This window comes from Pinus tabuliformis, chromosome Q, assembly GCF_031772625.1.
Source record: "Pinus tabuliformis cultivar Carrire ecotype Pingquan chromosome Q, CPIR1, whole genome shotgun sequence".
Taxonomy (NCBI): Eukaryota; Viridiplantae; Streptophyta; class Pinopsida; order Pinales; family Pinaceae; genus Pinus; species Pinus tabuliformis.
In genome coordinates this window covers 426,094,718-426,112,031 of record NC_142296.1, presented here as the reverse complement: position 1 = coordinate 426,112,031, position 17,314 = coordinate 426,094,718, and the positions used below count along the sequence as shown (strand labels likewise).

Here is a 17,314-nt window from a genome sequence, read left to right as displayed (position 1 = left end):
CCTTCAGTCGATTGTTTTGTTTCATGTGTTGTCATGGGGATGTTGTTATGCCACTCCTCAACCTGATATGCCTACCTACCAACATAACCATACTTCTATTTAATATTTGTTGTCCTCTTTCTTGTAGATTTTTCCAAAGATAAACGTGGGCTTCGTCCTTGTTTTACCATCTCATTTAATTGCATGGTCATCCAATTTAAGGCAAGTAGGTCAGCCTTAATACTGAAATTAAATATCCCAACTTCCTCAGGCAATCTCCCTTCCCCAAGCTATAAAATTTGTGTCCCAATTTTCAGGCCCCTTTTAATTATAATCAAAATATATGAAACATTTACAATGAGGGGAAATTAGCATGGGGTTGTCACAAAAATTCACATGCCCAACTATTTATCTTGAATGTTCTCTCGTGAACATGTGTTTATATTTATGGGCATAGGTGGAATGGATCACATGAGCATGACATATATAGATTCTTGTTCTTGGTCATTTTAATGTTTATGGATGTAGCGAGCCTCTTGTTAAGTAAGACATTATGGTTGAGAATACATGAGATGTTAACCTCTCAACTTGTTGGAAAACCAAGATGGTTGGTTGGCTGTGAAAGACTCTCAGTGAATCCCAACCAATGGAGCTCAATCTACTCTAAACAGGCCAGGGAAGCTTTAAATCTTGTTTATGATGAAAGGGTCTTATTGATGATGTGGACTTGGATGTAAGAGCAAAAACCTTGAATATAAAGTGGAGACTCAAAGGAAAGAGTCTTCACAAAATATCTAATGTAAGGTGTTAAGTAATTCATTGAGGGACTCTTGAACTCATGGAATGTTTGTTGACGGGCTTGAAGTGAGCTTGTATGGCCTTTTAAATGAACGTGAATGGCCTTTACAAGGCTAATTATGACATTTAACAACTATCTTGTATCCATGCCTTAATTGTTGTGTGATTGATTAGGTGAAAGTATCCTTGATTTGGGATAATAAGGCTTGAAGGCCTTATGCTTTTTGTGCCATAGAAGGATTGTGTTCTATGTGAAGTTAAGTCTTGGTGTTGCCTTTTAGTTAGTATTATGTTGGGCTACAAGCCATGCTTTTATGGTTTTGGATAGAGTGAGAAGTTTCACTCACATGGGGGAAAACTTTGAAGAATGGCCTATTTTGACTCCTTAGAAGAAAACCTTGGTAAATGGCCACATAGTGAAAGATGTTGGATGTCTTCATAGGATGGTGAGTTTTTTTGTATTATTAGAAGTCCTTTTGGAAAGTTTATACCTATTTAGGATAAGAAATTCAATTCTGGGTGCAAGTTAAATAACTCTATCAGAAGCTTGAAATGCTTTAGAAATTTGGGGATTGGAATTTAGCTCCATTACCTAGTCATATGGTTCGATAGGAGCTGTGTTGGGTATGTATTATATTCTTTCCATGAATAGAATCAAGTGTTGTATGTTGTGTTTGGAGTCACGGGGGGGTGAAAGGCCCCCCTATTGAGGGGTTTGCAGGGGGGCGGTAGACCCTCTGCATGGGGTCCAGGGCAGTGCCCTGTGATTTTTTTTTTTTTTTTAATTTTTTTTTCTTAATTTATTTATTTATTTTTTTTTTTTTATGCGAACTCAAAGATGGGTGGACGACCCAAAGATGGTGGGTGAAACTACCCATGGTCTTGTGCATGAGTTTTGCACATGGTTTTTGGCGTGATGGTTTTTTGCCCATGGTATTTTATAGATCTAGTTAAGGGAACTATGATTATGTTTTAATCCAGGGTTAATGGAATTGGGTTTATGAATCCTTCAACATGTATATATATATGTATTGTAACATTGAAAGGAACATAATGAAAAATCAATCTGGTAGTCCTGGTTTTGGGATCCAGAGGAAAATATATGTGTATATTTGTTTTTTGTTCTCGCCATTATTTTTTTTTTGTTTGAATAATTCGCTTGCAGGTAATTTCTGTACTGGGTTAAAACCTACATTTGGTATCAGAGTTGTTTCGACTTCAAGGGGATGCCTTTGATGTTGAGGGGTTTTGATCAGGCCTATGGTAGACCTTATTACAGTGGGAGATCTGCGGGATCAATTCTTGCGGTGAAAGAAGATGGCGAACAATGAAAAGATAGAGATCGAGAAATTCAATGAACAAAGTTTTGAGCTGTGGAAGCTCAAGATGGAGGATCTATTGGTTGATAAAGATTAGTGGATCACAATAGATTCGAGTACTAAACCAACGACAATGTCAACAAAAGACTATGCGAAGTTGGATTGAAGGGTGAAGATTACAATATTGTTGTGTATCTTAAATTCAGTATTGTTGAATGTATCAGGGGAAGCTACGGCGAAGGCTTTGTGGGACAAGTTAGGGACTTTGTACCAATCTAATTTTATAGTGAACAATTGTTCTTGTGGAAAAAAGTTGTATAACCTGAGGATGAAGGATGGAGACTCGGTGACAGAGCATCTGAACACCTTTTAATACTATTGTAAGCCAATTGTTATCTGTTGATATAAAAATTTCAAATGAAGATAAGTGCATCAGTTTGCTATGTTCTCTACCAGATTCATGGGATAGTCTGGTTGTTGCGATAGGTAGTAATACAACTACCTTGAAGTTTGATGAAATAATCTCATCCTTGTTGTCAGAGGAGATGAGACGAAAAAATATAGAGAGATGGAATGGAGATGCCTTGTTTGTATGAGGATGGTCCCAGAACAGAAACAAAAATAAGTCCTCGAGTAGGAGATCTAAATCTCCAGGAAAATTTGTAAAGGTGTGCTGGAAATTCGGAAAAGAAGGGAACTACAAAAAGGAATATAGATCTAAAGCTCCTGAGAAAGGAAAGGGGTCCGATGATGCTCCTTCTGCAGAGGCGAAACCCACCTCAGCTGAAGGTGGGGATGTGTACTTGGCTTTTTCTTCAAGTACACATGAAGATCACGAGGCATGGTTGATTGACTCAGGTGTATCCTTTCACTTCACTCTCCATAAGGAGTGGTTCTGCGAGTATGAGAAATATGATGGTGGTGATGTCTTCTTTAGGGATGAAAGGAAGGCTAGAATCATCAGACGCAAAAAATTCAAGCTGAAGTTGCAAGGTGGAATTTTTATAACATTTCTTCGTGTTCTGCATATTCCGACATTGGCCAGAAATCTTGTTTCTGTAAGCAAGATGGATGATGTAGGTGTAAAAAAATTGTTCAAGAAAGATGCCTGCAAGATGGCTCGGGGAGCACTGGTATTGATGTGGGGAGTTCAGATTGGAACTCTGTGCAAGCTTCTGGGTAGCACTGTTATTGATGGGTGTAACAATAATGTGGTTCCTGAAAGTGGAGCAGAAAACATAATGGTCTCTAGAGAAAAGACCATGCTATGGCATCAAAGGCTTGAACATATTGGAGAGAAGGGCCTTTGAATACTGCATGGTAACGATATGGTAGAAAGTATGTCTAATTTCTCTCTAAATTTTGATTTTTGTGAACATTGTGTATATGGGAAGCAAAATCAGGTGAGTTTCCCTCTAATGCTAAGAGGGCGAAAGGGATATTAGAGCTTGTGCATAGTGATGTATTTGTACCTGTGTTGATTCTGTCACTGGGTAAGTCTATGTACTATGTCTCATTTAGATGACTTATTAGGGATTACATGGATATATTTCCTCACGAAGAAATCTGAAGTCTTTGACAGGTTTAAAGAATTTAAGGCTCTGGTGGAAAATCAAACAGAGAAGAAGATTAAGGTGTTGAGGATAGATAATGGTGGAGAGTTTTGCAAGAAGGAATTTGAATAGTTATGTAAGAAGTGTGGTATAGCATGACAGAAGACTACTCCATACACACCTCAACAAAATGGAGTTTATGAAAGAATCAACAGGACGTTGATAGAAAAGGCAAGAAGCATGCTCAGTGGCATTAGATTAGGGAAAGAATTTTGGGCAGATGCAATAGATATTGCGGGTTACCTGTTTAAGACATCACCTTCATCAACGTTGGAGGATAAGACTCCACATGAGGTATGGACTAGTAAGAAACCCTCTCTTTCACATCTGAGGGTATTTGGATGTGATGCATATGTACATGTTCCAAAGGAGAAAAGAACCAAGTTGGATAGTAAATCTGAAAGGTGCATCTTTATTGAGTATAAGGATGGTTTAAAAGGGTATAAGCTTTGGAATATAGAAATAAGGAAGGTTGTGTACAACCAAGATGTGGTGTTTAGAGTGGTGAAAGATGTTATTAAACATTAAGTCCTACCCGAGGAACGTGAGAAGATAGAGTTTGAGGTAAAGGAGGAAGAATCAGACTCTACAAAATAACATGAATAAGAAGAGGAAGAGCCACAAACTCCAGCTTTGAGAAAATTAGTTCGAGAGAGAAGGGAACTATAAAGGTATAGTCCATCTACTTTCTGTTCAAATTTTTCTTTATCTATTATTGATGATGATCCCAAAATTGTCAAGGAGGCAGTACATTCAAAGGATGACAAACTCTGGAAAGAGGCCATGGTTAATGAAATGACATCTTTGGACAAAAATGAGGTTTAGGATCTGGTGGAGTTATCAGCTGGAAGGAAACCCATTGGAAGAAAATGGGTGTTTAAGAAGAAGATGAATTCAAAAGGCAAGGTGGAGAAATACAAAGCTTGGTTGGTAGCAAAAGGTTATTCCCAGGTGTTGGGAATTTATTTTGGTGATATTTTTTCTCCTCTTGCTAAGCTAGCTTCTATTATATTACTTTTATCTATTGCTACTACTTTTGATTTTGTGGTAGAACAAATGGATGTGAAGACAACATTTCTTCGTGGGGATCTGGAAGAAGAGATCTACATGAAGCAACCTGAAGGCTTAGCGGTGAAGGGTAAGAAAGAACTAGTATGCAAGTTAAAAAATTCTATGTATGGGTTAAAACAGTCACCAAGGATGTGGTATCATAAATTTGATACATATATACGGGGACTTGGCTTCACTAGAAGCAAAGTGGATCACTGTGTGTATATTAAATTAATTGGTCACTGTGTTATTTATTTTGTCTTGTATGTGGATGATATGAAGTTGATTGGAAATGGCAAAGAAATTATCCAGCATTTGAAGACCCAATTGTCCTCCAAATTCGACATGAAGTATCTTGGTGCGGCAAACTATATTTTGGCCATGGAAATTAAACGAGATTGGGTAAAGAGGAAGCTTTGGTTAAACCAGAGGAAGTATGTCTAGACAATATTGTAGAGGTTTAATATGTAGGATAGTAAATCGGTGAAGGTTCATATTCCTGTAGGTGTAAAGTTATATGTTGAACAATGTCCTAAGACATAAGAAGAGGAAGAGGACATGTCCCATGTTCCATATGCGAGTGTAGTTGGTATCATGATATATGCAATGGCTTGCACCAGACCATACATTACACATGCAACGGGAGAATTGAGTAGGTTTATGTCAAAACCAGGGAAGGAGGATTGGACAATAGTGAAGTGGAATTTTAGGTATTTGCATGGCAATAGTGATTATGGTTTGTGCTACGAAGGAAGACCAGGATTGGACAAAGTTTTGGACATTTGTGGCTTTGTTGATGCAGAATGGGTTGAATATCTGGATCAAAGAAGATCTACAAGTGGGTATGTGTTTAGCTTATTTGGAGGAGCAGTCAATTGGATGAGTAAGAGGCAGTTTATAGTGGAATTTTCAAATACAGTGGTTGAATACATGGGAGCCACTCATGCAAGCAAGGAAGCAGTTTGGTTTGAAATATTGTGTACAAGTATGGGGTTGGTACAATAGGTTATAAGGATAAATTGTGTCAGCCAAAGTGCAATTTTCTTAGTAAATAACCCAACTTATCATTTGAAGACAAAGCACATTGATGTTCAATACCACTTTGTGAGGGATATGGTTGAGGACAAAAAGGTGTTGATGGTAAATGTGGACACTTTGAAGAATGTTGCAGATGCATTGACGAAGTTTGTGAGTACTGAGAAGTTTTCTTGGTGTAGAGAAACAATGGGCATTGCAAGCATGGACCAATGACTAAGCTCTATTGTGACACCATGCGTGGAAAGAAAACAAGAAGTGGGAGAATGTTGGGTATGTGTTATATTCTTTCCACAATTAGAATTAGGTGATGTACGTTGCGTAGGCACAGCGGGGGGGGTGGCAGGCCCCCTGTCGGGGATTTTGCCAGAATATATATATATATATATATATATATATATATATATATATATATATATATATATATATATATATATGGTGGGCAGACCTACCCATGGTTTTGTGCATGAGCTTTGCACATGGTTTTGAGCATGATGGTTTTTTGCCCATGGTATTTGTAGACTTGGTCAAGGTAACTACGATTATGTTCTAATCCAGGGTTATTGGATTGGGGTTTATGAATGCTTCGACATGTATATATATGTATTGTAACACTGAAAGGAACACAATGAAAAATCACTATGGTAGTCTCAGTTTTGGGATCCATGGGAAAATCTATGTGTATACTTATTTTCTGTTCTGACCATTGCTTATTTTTCTGTTTGAAGAATTTGTTTGCAGGTAATTTCAGTACAGGGTTAAAACCTACAAGTTGTGATTGTGGGTGCAACAGAAAAGGCTAAGATGGTGGAAATCATAAAAGGTTGGATGACCTTGTTATTCGACACCCATAGGTTTCATCGTGTGTATTTCATTAAATGTCGTGGATTGGACATCCAGAATATTTCAAGTGTAGTAGATGGGAACTTATATCTATTAGGTGTGGCAAATGAGCACCGACATCTATTAAGTGTAGCAGACAAACATCAAGATTTGTCAAGTGTTGGAATTGGGCATCAAGATCTATCTAGAGTGAAAGTTCAGATGTTTGATAAGTAGTTAGTGGGGATGTCGGGATGTTTCAGATATTTGGAGATCTAGGTATCCAAAAAAAAGTATAAATAGATTTTACAAAAAACCCAGATGTCAAATGTTCTAGACGGAGGAGCTCGTAAATGACATAACCTTATGCAGAAGGAACCCTGATGTAAGGTTGTGTACTGCCCTCTCCCACATTTACAAGCCCTTTGGGTAAATGTGAAATGGAGTGCTACTATGACTTGACCCAACCTCCTAGCTCCAGTTAAGGAAGTGGGGCCTACAACTGAGACTTATTGACCACAAACTAACATCACACAGGGACTACAAATCATCAAGAGGCTAAAGAAACACCCCAGGTGGTCAATCCTTGAGCTAGAATTTTGTATCAGTGACCTGGACTCCCAACCGCATCCTTGACATTGCCTGCATGCGGTTGAAGGCATCCAATCACACTCACAAGCCTTGCTCCATATGATCGTGACCTAAATTTCTTAGTTCATTGCCTGCAGTCCCCAGATCTGAGCCACAATTCTAGGCCAACCTCTAGACCCTTGCCCAGAACTACCTGAGACTTCTCATAATGATAAATGACATAATGACAATTCTATTCATATATAACTTGAACAAGAACTTGACCTAACCAGGCCTAACCATGACAGTCATTTCATTAAACATATAATGAACATGTAAGCTATAGGTCATGAATGCATATCTTATCATATGAGTCTAAAACTTATTTGAGAATCACCAAGAAGGTCTAATGCCCTATCGTAATAATTGCAATAACACTTGTTAGCACATGCATTCATTAGCCATCACATACTTATCAAATCTTGAACAAAGCCATAACTAGAACACATTACAGATCCATGCTTATAACTAGCATATAGCGAGATTATTAACCATGACATAACAACCATGAAATCATTATAAGATCAAGTATAAGTTATCATAAAATACAATAGGAAAATAACTCTTATTAACTGATGTAAAAGCCAACCAAGTTAGGGACTTCCATGTACCACTCGACCATTGATTGAGCTTAACCAAATATTTCTTTCAACCAATCACCCCCATGCCATATTCCAAGCATGAATGTGGGATCTCAAGACATAAACAACTAGGACTTCTTGAAGATTAAACCACCTCCACCCTCAGGCTACCGGGATCTCACAAAAAATGGTCAAGAGATCACAATCCCAAACAAGCCTGGATGCCTCACAATTTCCTCACCATTATCCTGAGAGTAATTTTCCTATTTCCACCCACCTATTGAGGGATTCTCGGAGATTAAACCACCTCCACTCCCAACCCTTGGGAATTTTCCTGAGACCACCTCACCTGGTTCCAAAACCTTCCGACAATCCAAAGATCAACTAGAAAAGAGTCCCATCACACCATGACTATCCTGGAAATGGCAAGGCAAGGTTGGAACTACTATCAACCCTGAAAAATCCCATGCAAATGACAACAAATGAATCAAATAAACAAATGCATGTACCATGCATTCCCACCTCAGCCAGGAAATCAAGCATTTAACCTTTTACCCGCAAAATCCTCCTTTTGAAGTTCCTTGATCTAACTGTACTTACTTGTCCTTATCCTTCCTTTGTTTTCCTTGTCTTTCCTTTGCTTTCTCCTCTTGGTGTTTTCTCTCTCTCTCTCTCTCTGAAACTAATTCCAAAGAAAAACTGACAAAAAACTCCAAACTGATCCTCTGATGCCTCTACTTTCTTCATTTTCCTTCACTTTTCCTTCAATTTCCCTCTCATGCAAATTTGTGACCCTTCATCTCCCTTTTCTCCTATTTTCCTTTATTTCGTAAATGAAATGCCAATTAATGCCTCTTTGCCTTTTGCCAATGCCTTTGCTAATTTCCTTAGCCATAATAAACAACAAGTGATGCCCCCTTTAGAGTTTTGCCCAACATTTAGCTTGGAATATATGTCCCATGAGCTTGGTCTTATTTTGCCTTTATTAACCTTTATTATATAAACTTTTAACCCGAGCCTGTTACCCAGAGGGCTTGTAAAAGTGGGTAAATGTGGGAGGGGGCATTACAGGTTGCAAGAGATGCATAAATATATAAAAGGTGAAAATACCAACATTTTGGAAAATTCTGGATTTGGATGCTAGCGAAGTAGGCCATGTGGAAGTTATGTGGAGTCCACATAAGTAGTCCTTGACCCTACTAGTAGGTGGGTGCTTACATGGAATGGTGATGTGTCATGTTGATGTGGCATGTTGACATGGTGTGCTAGAGTAGTGCATTGATGTGGCAAAAAGTTGCTAAGAAGATGATGTGGTGCCTTAATGGCGGGGTGCTGACATGGATCAAAGGCACATTAACACTAAGGTGGAGGCCTAAGTGGCAAATCCATGGGGGTGACATGGATTAGTAGATGTTCTAGATCTGAAAATTTGGAGATTTGGTTGTTTAGTTAATTGAGACTTTTAGATTTTCCCATATCCAAATGTTAACCTGTTGATCGAGCATTTTCCTGGATTTAGAGGAATTTAGAAATTTGGAAATTGCGAATGGATACAAAATAGTTGGGATCTAGATTAGCAAAGATCTAAAACTTTTCGATAAATATGACTAATGTAAAATCTCAGATTTGGATGTGCACGACATAGGCTGATGCAATCCAACTATGGAAATAACCTTATAAGATGGTGACACGGGGGTAAAGGACTGCCATGTGGTAATGGTAAGGATGTTGATGTGGCTCTAGGAAAAGTGGTTCTTTAGAGGGTCATAACTTTGATATAAAACTTATATTTGGATGACATTATATCATTGGAAAGCTCTTCATGAGCTCAAGATGATGGTGATCTCATAAAAGAGTTTTAGGGTGGTTGAAGGAAGAGAAATTTTTATAACGCCATCTCCATAAAGTAACCTTGGAGGTTGGGTCTAGACTCCCTGTTTCCTTAAAAGGCCTTGAGGTGGCTAGGTGTTGGTACACCATTCACAACACCTTTACATTAACAATAAAAAAATACAAGATATAAATTTAATAATTGTAAAAACCACGTGAAGGTATCATAATTACAATGGAGAATGCAAAAATACGGGAACACTATACTCAAAATCCAAGAAGTTGTTTCAAAAAATTAAAAGATCAAGAAGATCAACTCATGTGGTCTTTGAATCATACATGTAACTATTAGCCCATACTAAGATACAAAACCTTTGTTATTAAGGGTAGCGATAGGCCACAATCTTGGTGGACGAGGCTTCCTTGGAAGCTCAATTACTCATCCAAATAAACCTTTGTATGGATAGTATTAAATAATAAAGCTTTAACATGTGTCATAATTAAAAAAAGAAGCTACGAGGGACAAGAATAATGCTATCTTTGCATAGTTGACTCTAAGGCTAATCCTCACTTTATTATAACTTGTGCTTATACTTTAGAAGTTTGGTAGGAATCAAATTACTTCATTGGTTTGAACAATGCTTGGAAAGGAAACTCCATTAAAGAAGCTCTTAGGAACTAGTGTATGAACAAGGACAAAACGAGGTGTAAAGTTCTCCCTTTAACCATATGCCAAGGAATATGTCTAGCTCGAAACTGTAAGCTCTTTGAAGATAATGATACTATGCCATTGAAATGCGTTGTCCAAAATCTGAACATGTTCTTTGCATTTCCTCAATATAAAGAAGTACAAATCCCAATTCACTCCTTTGAAGTAGAAATAATAGAGATTTGTTTTGGGATTTTCTTGATGAAGCCTCCCAAGCAGCCCCTTGTAAACATAAGCCAAGGAGAATTTTACATCTCTTCCCCACTGATAACATCTCTTTTAAAGTTTGACTCGTTAGTGGCACACAAAACTTTTGTGAACTTATGACTTTAAAAATGGTCTCAATGTTAGCACAAAAAATGGAATTTCTCAAATCCAAATCTATAGAGATTCTCTGCTTGCAATTCAATGAATGAAAAGAGAATCCAATTTGCATAGCTTCACATTGCAACCTTTTTTCATGACATCCTCTTACTAAAATTAACATCCTCTCATATATCTTTTATCCATATTTATAAAGATACATAAAATGGGAGATAGATTAATACTTTAAAGCAAATAAACTATCAAAGGATAGAATGATGCTGGGAAACTTCACTCATGCACAATCCTTTGAATATATTCATGCTCCTTGGTTTTAAGTTTCTTTTATTTAATTTAGACCTCTGTGATGAGTATCTTTCCGTGGAAAAGTAGGTTGGGTACCTATAAAAGACTAGCTAAACTTTTTCAACATATAAAGAAAACCACATTTTTATGATTTTTTTTAACAAAAAAATGTATATAATGTTTTATTAATATAATTATTTGTTTCAGATTTCATAAAAAAGGATAATGTGACAATATATTAATTAAAACTCTATGTTTATAAAAATAATTTTAAATATTTCTCAATATCTACCCTTATAAATTTAATTTGTTTTTTATAAATATAAGGTTTTTTTGTTTTGTTTTGTTTTGTTTTGTTTTACTTTTGGAAACTTTTCCAGTTTATTGTCTTATCTAATTTGTTTAGAATCCAATAGAGATTCATTGAAATCACAAGTTAGCTAAATTGTTTAGAATCCAATAGGGATTCATTGAAATCACAAATTTGACCAGTGAATTCTTCACAATCAAAGTACTCCAGGGTTTTTAAAGTTGATGAATCCATATATTCATTCAAAAAACCAATTTAAACAACACAAATCAATATTTAACCACAATTTTTTTCGTGAGATTTACCAAAAATCAGCCATAAACTCTGTTGTTTTATAAATGTTTACCACTATTCATCTTATCTTGTTTTGTTTTGTTTTATAAATGTTACCACTATTCAGCCTTAAAACCACATAAGGTAACCATCCTCATTAACAACTCTTTTACACTAGCATTGAAGTTAACACTCGAGAGGAAAATTTAATTTTATAGAAAATTATATATTAGACACATCATCTAAAAACAGGTTTCATGTCCGAGAAATATTTGGCATTTAGACCTCGTTAGAAAAATGATAAAAATAATAAAGGAGAATTTTTTTACGGGGATTAGGGGATTAGGGTTTTGGAAGCGAGAGGTATAAGGGAATGTTACTATACGAAAACCTAGTCTCTAGTGGTTTGGAGGCAGATAAACGAAGAGGAGAGGCGAAGGCAGAAGAGAGGAGAGCTGAGTGAAGGCAGTGAAAGAGAAGGAAGGAGAGAAATGGGTCCTCAGGTGGCAGGAGGCAAAAAGGGAGGGGCTGCGCCCGTGAAGGGGAAGAAGAAGGCCTCCACCTTCGTTATCGACTGCGGGAAGCCAGTGGAAGACAAGATCATGGACATCGCCTCCTTCGAGAAGTTTTTGCAGGATCGGATCAAGGTCGGCGGTAAGACTGGTGTTCTTGGTGACATCGTCACTATAGTTCGTGAGAAGAACAAGATTTCGGTCACCTCCGAGAGCGCCTTCTCTAAAAGGTATGCTTTCCTCTCATTTCCCATTGTTTCCTTCTTTTAGGGTTTGCAGGGTTTTTAGCTTCAAGCTTCTTGATGGTACTGTGCTGAATATTGAATGTTTGCAGCTTGTGTTATGTTTTGATTCTACTTTCTTGTCTGCACTGTTGTCTATATATGAATGTGGCATTTCATTTTTTTGCTAGATCAGTTATCTAGCATAGGTCTATACATATCCCCAGGGCCTCCACTGCATAGAGCGGACTTCCTTCAGATCAGGTGCCAATTTTAAGGGTTTGTTAGCCTGCCAAAATTGACCAACCCTGGATAGGTGAGGACGAACCCGTTGGAATAGGAACCCTGGTGGGAGCCAGTGAACTGGTACGCCACTGGCATATAAGGGAACATATTTGCTTATCTGGTGCGGTACGCGTTGTGTGCAATTTATTTCCCTCTCTCTATGTAGACCTAGATGACAACTTATTCGAAGCTTTTGTTTTTGATGATGACTTGAATGTTGCCATTTGGTTTTTAGCTCCCAAACTTTTAGTGTTTTATACAAATGGCCATTTATAAATGATTTTTTTTGTACTTGGCTATCTGGTAGTCTTCTATTTATGGTGCAAGGTAGCAATATTTTGGCCAACATAACGATTTAAAGAATTTAATGGTAATTTCCACTGGCTAGCGATCCCTTTGCCAAAGAAATCGTAGAATGATTGAGCACGTGTAACATTGGCTATCTTACATTATATTTGTGACTATAACACGTGCAACATATTTGGAATGTATTCCTGCCAGGACTAATTTACTATGTGCCATTAGGACTTAAGAATACATATGCAGTAACTGGTTGGAAAGTTTCTTGTTGTCCATAAAATCTTTGTTAAATAGCTTCATCAAAGCTTGTTGTTATACTCTTTGGACACACTTCTATTATGATACAGATTACCTGGGGTTTCGCTTATTGCACCAATACACATACGTTGCTTGGCAAACTCTGCTTGACAAGCATCTCTGCCGAAGGTCATTTTAGATAAAGGGGAGACGTTTTATACAGATCGGTGTACTGGGTCACGACTCATGATGCATTTGAACATTTCTTGTTCCAAAGAAGGGAGACAGAGAGAGGGGAACATGCAGGAGGTCAATTGGTCGAATGGGGTGAGAATATGACTTCTCATCATCGTAGTATTTCTGTAGAAAAGAAAGAAAATGGAAGTGCAAAAATAAAATGAAAAGGAAGAGAAATGATATCCTATGTGTGGGTGCCAGTCGAGGCGTTGCTCTACTATCTGGGTGTAGACCATGGGGGTGGTCACTTGTTTCTTTCGGGTTGATTAAATTTGCAACATCTTGCCCTTGAGGTGTGTCATTGCTGCCAGTTCTGCGGTATTTTTACCTACGGATTCTGGAGCCCTGCATTTGTAGTATGTACTGCTGTCCTCAAACTCTCAGCCCTTTCTGATGTGGCCGTATAATTTACAAGTGAAATAGGAAGTGCTGCCTGATCTCTGCCTCCTCATTTCTCTACACATGGTTTGTTAAGCTTCTACAATTTTTATTTTGGTTTTTTCCATCTCTCTTTCCCACATCTTAGCCCATGTGAATTCATCCTCAGCTGGCCAAGTAATTGTTTTTTTTGTTCTTCACAAAATATTTATTTCCATAAATATTCTTGTACTTGAATTTCACATGCTAGGTTGAAGTTGTCCTTGATGGAGCCCTCCAGGTAACCTGGGTAAAACGGCTGGTTGACTGGGGCCCAGTAATATCCACAGAGGCAGCCAGCCTTGACCCTGTGATGTACTGCTTGTAATTCACAGATTCAACCACTTGAGCTAACCCACTGGGCTCTTGTTACGTTGATGTTGGCAGTGCAATGTTGGTGTTCTTTCTTTGTGAAGTTGGCAATGCAGTATTGTTGTTTTTTCTGTGTCTCCTTTTCAGTTACCATCTTTACAAGCTTGAAAACATGTAGATTTTCAACTATGTTTATTTAGTGGGCATATCTCTTATACTACTTTGCATCTTTACGTCCAATTTTTTCACTCTAGTTTCTAATGATCTTCTGTTCAAGATATCTTTTGCTGCCCATGGTCATCAATAATATCTATATAGAGCTAGCATAGATCCATCTCAACCCGGGGATCTATTGGTGACAGGAAGGTTAAAATGGACCTTTGCTATTTTTTTTTCCACATATTAGCAATTATTGGTTGCCTTGCCCTTTTTTTTACATAGTATGTTAGATCTCAACAATATTTATTTATTAGCATTTTCTTCTACTTGGGGAAGTAAATTCTCTTAACATTTATTAACCTTGCTAGTGCCCCATATATTTTCCTTCTCTTCCCAGTTTTTCAGATAGAGGTCGGTATTAACCTCCAGCAAGAATAGTGGCTGGTAACCCAACAGGCCCTTGGATTGGATCCTGTCACCTCTTTGGGGATTCCAATTTAGCACTAGTGGAAAAGGCCAAACCATCCAAATTAATCCCTGGGGCTTTGTTAGTTTGTTGGTGTTATATACGTGGAAGTGACATCATTACTTAAACTCTGACTCTGTAGTGTACTTCACTTTTCTCAGTGCTGTTACTTATAAATATGTTCCAACTGGAAGAATTAACGAGTGGTTGCCTTTATTTGGAGGAAGGTTGGTACCATGTTTTAATCTCTCTATCTGGCTTCTTTTGTTTATACTTGCCCTGCATACTGATGTTTCAAGTGCCTGAAAGAGTGAGATAATTGATCTCTAATCCCAGATATTTGCTGTTCTGCACTCTTATTGTAGCTGGAAGGCTGCCTTCCATCTATCTCGTTGTTACTTCCTTGTGTATGCTTCACAACGCGGTTCTTCATTAAAGTTTAAATGATGAGCCTTGATTTGGGTGATCATTATAATGATTTTTTTTATTATTACAATGCCTGATATTTTCACTCTTCTATTTTCTCATTGCTTCGGTCTTCTAGTTTATCTATAAATAAATCAACAATGTGGGAGTGATGGCAACATCATTTCACTCCTACATTAGTGCCAAAGTTTTTTGACAATTCTTCCTGACATGTGTGATTGGAGCTGTCCCTCCCTTGTACTTTGTCGTCTAGTACTGCTATCCACTCCGTAACCACAAAGTTTGTAAGCTTTTCTTGTAGTTTCTCCTGTGAAACTATATCAAACACTCTTCTAAAGTTTACAAAACAATAATTTTTAGAGACGGGTGTTCTTAAGACTACTTACATTTGTGTCATCCTTCAATTTTTTCTTTTTGTTTTTTGTTTTTTATGAGTGCCTGTTTTTTAGTTCCATTTGACAGAATTTTAAGGTACTTGACCAAGAAATGTTTGAAGGAGCATAATGACAGATCGACTTTGAGAGGTATTCTTATTAACAATTATATGTCTTCACCCATTAAATTCCATTGTGTCTAATTAGAAGTTTCATTTATTAACAGATATTTGAAGTACTTGACAAAGAAATATTTGAAGAAGCATAATGTGAGAGATTGGCTGCGAGTGATAGCTTCAAATAAGGACCGCAATGTCTATGAACTACGCTACTTTAATATTGCTGAGAATGAGGCTGAAGAAGAAGATTAGATTGAACTTTTGTAAGTATACATGGTTTTAGTAGTATTTTTTTTGTATCGACTTAGTAAGACCTATTTGATGTGCTTTGTACCATCTATTTACAAGGAAGATCTATTTGATCCATATGTTTTTGTTTTGTTATTTTTATTTTATTTTATTTTATTTTGCAGTTCTGTGTTTTCTTTTGAGAAAAAAAACTGACTGGTTCAAAGTGTTTTTGTTTTGCTGTTATCTTGGCAGGGTTGTGTTGCATTGATGGGAATGTTAGGTGGGACACTTGCTATTGGGAACTTTAGAGCATTTTCTTGGAGAAGATCGATGAAATTTTTGTGTCATTTGAATCTATGTGCCTTTTTCGGCATTCTAATATATTAATAACATTTTTATATTGTAGAATTTTGTGAAAGGATAATGGCAGTATTTTGTCCTTAGATACATCCCCGGCACATGATTTTATATTTAAATGAAATTTTTTTGTAGCTTGATGATACAAGATAAGTGTTTGGTGTACAAAGGCATTAGTATGGATTTACATGCTCTACTACTTTTATGTCAAATAAGTACAATTTTAGTCTATCTTGTCCTTTCCATAGATTTCAAAAGTTAAAATAAAGAAATAAAATTAGTTTGTCATCTTTAAACAGTGACTTTGATTAGACTTTGCTTGTTTGTTATAAGCCTGATCGAAATCACTATATGTATAGGTCTGCCCCGATGCCAATTTAATGGATTTGCGCAATAAATTACATTACTCAGGTTTTGTTTGGGACATCATCCTAAATAGAACTATAAAATTTCTGGATTATTCGTAAGCATTGACAAGAATGAAGATTTCGTAGGTCGAAGCTGTACAAGTTAATGATATTGTTAGTGGATATCATCATCGAATCTGAATGTTATTCATATCTTAGATAACGCTCATTTTCGTTATTTATTGGTCCTAAACTGGATATAGTCCATGTTATGTCGTCTAAATGCATATTTTGGCTTCTTTTAGGCTAATTTGTAAGACTGTTATGACATAGTTCTCTCGAGTTGGTTTAAAATAGTTTTTTAGATTAAATCATGGCTTTAGTATCGTGACATTTAGTGTAGCCTTATGGTTACTAATGTGTATGAGTTGTATGCTCGAGATATTGAATTGGAAACAGTATCTGATCTCATGGATGTGTGGTCAATATGGAAGAACTATTTTCTACATGAGATGGAGCTTAGGAAAAAGGTTAATTTTTATTTTTATTTTTTTTCCAATTTTATAGGAGGTAGGTGGGGCTTTGGATGTCATCTCTTTATTTGCAAGTTACGTTTTTAATGGCTGTTGTATACATATGACCCTTTTAGGTTCTGGTAGTAATGTGTCACAATATCAGATTGGAGAAACATTGTTTGGATTCTGAACACCAAACCAAATAACTGAACTAATATTGCTTGTTATGATGATAGCAATT

The 17,314-nt window shown here is 36.9% G+C and overlaps 1 protein-coding gene across 2 annotated transcripts; it reads left to right on the top strand.

Moving 5' to 3' along the window:
- The first annotated feature begins 11,926 nt into the window (after positions 1-11,926).
- Positions 11,927-16,345, top strand: LOC149220032 (large ribosomal subunit protein eL22z-like). 2 transcript variants are annotated; one of them, XM_089384608.1, is made up of 3 exons: positions 11,927-12,300; positions 15,731-15,886; positions 16,079-16,345. In XM_089384608.1, the coding sequence occupies exons 1-2, from the start codon at positions 12,050-12,052 to the stop codon at positions 15,873-15,875; spliced, it is 396 nt and encodes a 131-aa protein (XP_089240734.1). In that variant the 5' UTR covers positions 11,927-12,049; the 3' UTR covers positions 15,876-15,886; positions 16,079-16,345. The 2 variants fall into 2 exon arrangements, with proteins under 2 accessions (XP_089240734.1, XP_089240733.1); XM_089384607.1 differs by having other exon boundaries at positions 11,930-12,300; positions 16,107-16,345.
- The last annotated feature ends 969 nt before the right edge of the window (positions 16,346-17,314 follow it).

What these genes read in the sequence shown, in the direction of transcription:
- LOC149220032 (XM_089384608.1), top strand. Translation starts at nt 12,050, where the DNA reads ATGGGTCCTCAGGTGGCAGGAGGCAAAAAGGGAGGGGCTGCGCCCGTG. An exon ending in GAGAGCGCCTTCTCTAAAAG is followed by an intron (nt 12,301 to 15,730) that starts GTATGCTTTCCT and finishes ATTTATTAACAG; the next exon opens with ATATTTGAAGTACTTGACAA.